At 38.5% G+C, this 2,872-nt stretch overlaps 1 protein-coding gene across 1 annotated transcript in view; it reads left to right on the top strand.

The window, feature by feature from the left end:
* Positions 1–2,872, top strand: part of LOC106012316 (guanylate cyclase 32E) — a gene marked incomplete in the record, with an annotated part of 115,447 nt that overhangs the window by 48,492 nt on the left and 64,083 nt on the right. Inside the window, 2 exon segments of the mRNA XM_035970857.1 lie at positions 1,457–1,600; positions 2,124–2,283. Of these exon segments, the coding sequence (XP_035826750.1) occupies positions 1,457–1,600; positions 2,124–2,283 (304 nt within the window).

A 2,872-nucleotide genomic window follows, 5' to 3' on the forward strand; every position in this document is an offset into this window, starting at 1 on the left:
TTATTATTACAATAAATGGCTTTTTTCAAATGCCAATTTCCATAGGTACTCGTACTTTGTTGTCATCATTACTTAATGTGTAGAACACGTGCCATGTAAACAAAGGAATTGGAGTAACACTGTATTGGTTACCTTCGTTTGTTCCTTTGACAAGCAGTGTCGAAATAGTTTGCTCCCTTGATAGTATCAAAGTTGTTGCAAAACACCGCGACACCTTTAGCAGATGACGATGATCATTGCGTTCATGATAAAAATAACAGTTCTTTTACTCTCAGATTTCAACAAACGCTATACGCACTTTTACAGTCATTTTTTTAAAGCATGCACCACATCCGCATCAACGCACAGTTTTAAGTTTAAGAGTCTCAACATTTGTACAACTGGCTTGATTCGGTAAAAAAATGTTGAGTTGGTTTTTGATTTGTTATCTTTTTGAACAATCTGAAATGTTTTGCTTACGGCACGAGGGGATTGAGGTCATGTTAAACGATCTAAATCGAAAGGCATAACAAAACATTAAGGGATTACAAAACTAACTTAGGAGAAAAGAGAATCGTGTGCAAACATTAAAATAATTGTGTGACAACAGCGATCCAAATGACTGATCGAGAAGTGTGAAGTCTTGCCTATACTTGTGCTCTGGTTAGAGTCCTATTTATGGCGTTGCTGTACGTAAAAAGCAATAGGATCGTGTGTTGCTTTGCCCTACATGCCATTTAGCTGAATATGTGCAAATTAGTGTATTTCCAAATTTGGTGATAATAATTCCATTTCACACTTCCTGGCTGTCTCGTCCCAACCCACTTTACAACCACCCCCTTGACCCTCCACGCATTTCAAAACCTCTAAACACCCACCCCTCCCCACACACATTCACAACCGTTAGAGCGTTATTAAGGATTTTCTGTTGTGAATTTTTGTCTATTTCTGAGAGTGTAAGTGTAACTCCATATTGTTTAGTTTTGAGAGAGTTTAGAGGGCGCCGCTAGTGTGTTCTGTTCTGCTTTGTCCATCCGGTTTTTCTGTTTTCTTGACTTGCTGTTTTGCCAGCACTAAATGAATCGTTTGGAATGTTAACGGCTAGACACCTCATCTGGCATGCACAGGGCATGAAATCATTTATCAGCGGTTGAAGTGTTTGTTAGTGAGCATTTCCACCTTTCTATTGTAAGGATTCTGTATCCAACTTGTGCTGCCTTCTAATTGATCTACATTTTGTGTTAAGCTTGCTACGTTTGCAATCCTTTGGCTTTTAAGTTGGAATGCTCCTGCTTTACTCAAATGTGGGGATATTTTGGAGGGCGCCTTTGTTAGGATCTTTTTTTTTCTCTGATTTTTCAGTCTGTTTTGCTTTTTCCCTGCAACTAAATGACCGTTACTGTGTCGATGCGATTTTTTTTATATAGAAAGTTAAAATAAATCCAATCCTGTTTTTCTCTTTTCTTTTCACTTCCAGAAATGTGACGATCCTGTAGTCTCGGACAAGTCTCGGTTCCCAACCCTAGCCCGCACACAGCCGCCAGCCTCCCACTCCGTGTCGTCGATCATTGCTCTCATGAAGTACTACAACTGGACCAAGTTTTCTATCATTGTGGAAAAGGTAAAGCTCACAGTGACTTTACATAAAATCCTAAACAGTGTCATGTAATAATTAGCAAACTGTCTTGTAAAACTTCAGATAACAGAGTGAGAATTTCACTGATATTGTGTTTTACTCACAATATTAAACCACAACATTTAAAACAGTTGCGTGAGAAACCTCGTCCAAAGTTACGTTTTCTAAAATGTTTGTTTCTTGTTGTTGTTTTTAGATATGAAGAGTTTTTTTAATGGTTTTTTTTGGTCATTTGAAGCACATATTTCTCCCCATTTTACATCTTCCAGCTCATGTAACTTCTCACAGTGGATGGTTCGCAGGTGCTCCGTTGTGGTTTTGCTCCTTCTTTCCCGTCAAACATCAGTCGTCCTTATCTCTCTTTCTATATTTCTTGTTATGTTATTCTGTAGTAACCCTCTGTTTTTCTGTACTGTTATGATGTATTTGTGTTGCAAGTGCCGGAAAACTCTTACTAACTTATCACCAGTATCCGTCTTTCTGATAATCCACACATTACCCGTTCCAGGTTGATCTGATGACCAGGGCAGGCTTGAGTTTACAAACACTTGCAGCGGAGAGCAACATCAGCATCAATCACTTTGTGAACATAAGCGGACCTTACGCCACCAGGAAACACATTAAAGAGCTGGAGGGAGCCATACAGAACACTTACCAGAAAACCAGAAGTGAGTGTGGGAGAAAGACAAAATGTGACGTTCATTTCACTTAAGATATGGGATGTAAAGTCACCCCCCCCCCCCCCCTTTTTTTAAATTCCTCCATCCGCATCACCAACGTTTCTGGGACACATTTTACATCATAAGCAAAAATGGATAGCTTCAACGTCGCCTCTAACGTTGTTTTTTGTTGCTGCTGTCATTGTTGCAAGTGTTGTTACTGATTGTGTTGTTTGTTGTTGTTGCTGTAGTTGGTGCAGTTGTGGTTGTTGTTGTTGTTGTTGTATATGGGGTCAAGAAAAGTGTATGATTTTTTTTATTGATTTATTTTATGTGTTTTTAATTATTCTATTTTGACGTAGATATAAAGTAGAATCCGCTCAAACCAACCTTGATTAATTCGAAATCAGCCGTAAATCCAAACAATATAATCCCTACTATTTAGCCTATCTAAACCGAAAACCCCGAAGTGAAAGCTTAGAAAACCCCACAGTCCCGCAGATTTTGGCTTAAGTGAACTCCATTGTCGAAGAGTCTATCTATCTATCTATCTATCTATCTATCTATCTATCTATCTATCTATCTATCTATCTATCTA

Source organism: Aplysia californica, unplaced genomic scaffold (genome assembly GCF_000002075.1).
Source record: "Aplysia californica isolate F4 #8 unplaced genomic scaffold, AplCal3.0 scaffold00014, whole genome shotgun sequence".
In the NCBI taxonomy this organism is placed as follows: domain Eukaryota; kingdom Metazoa; phylum Mollusca; class Gastropoda; order Aplysiida; family Aplysiidae; genus Aplysia; species Aplysia californica.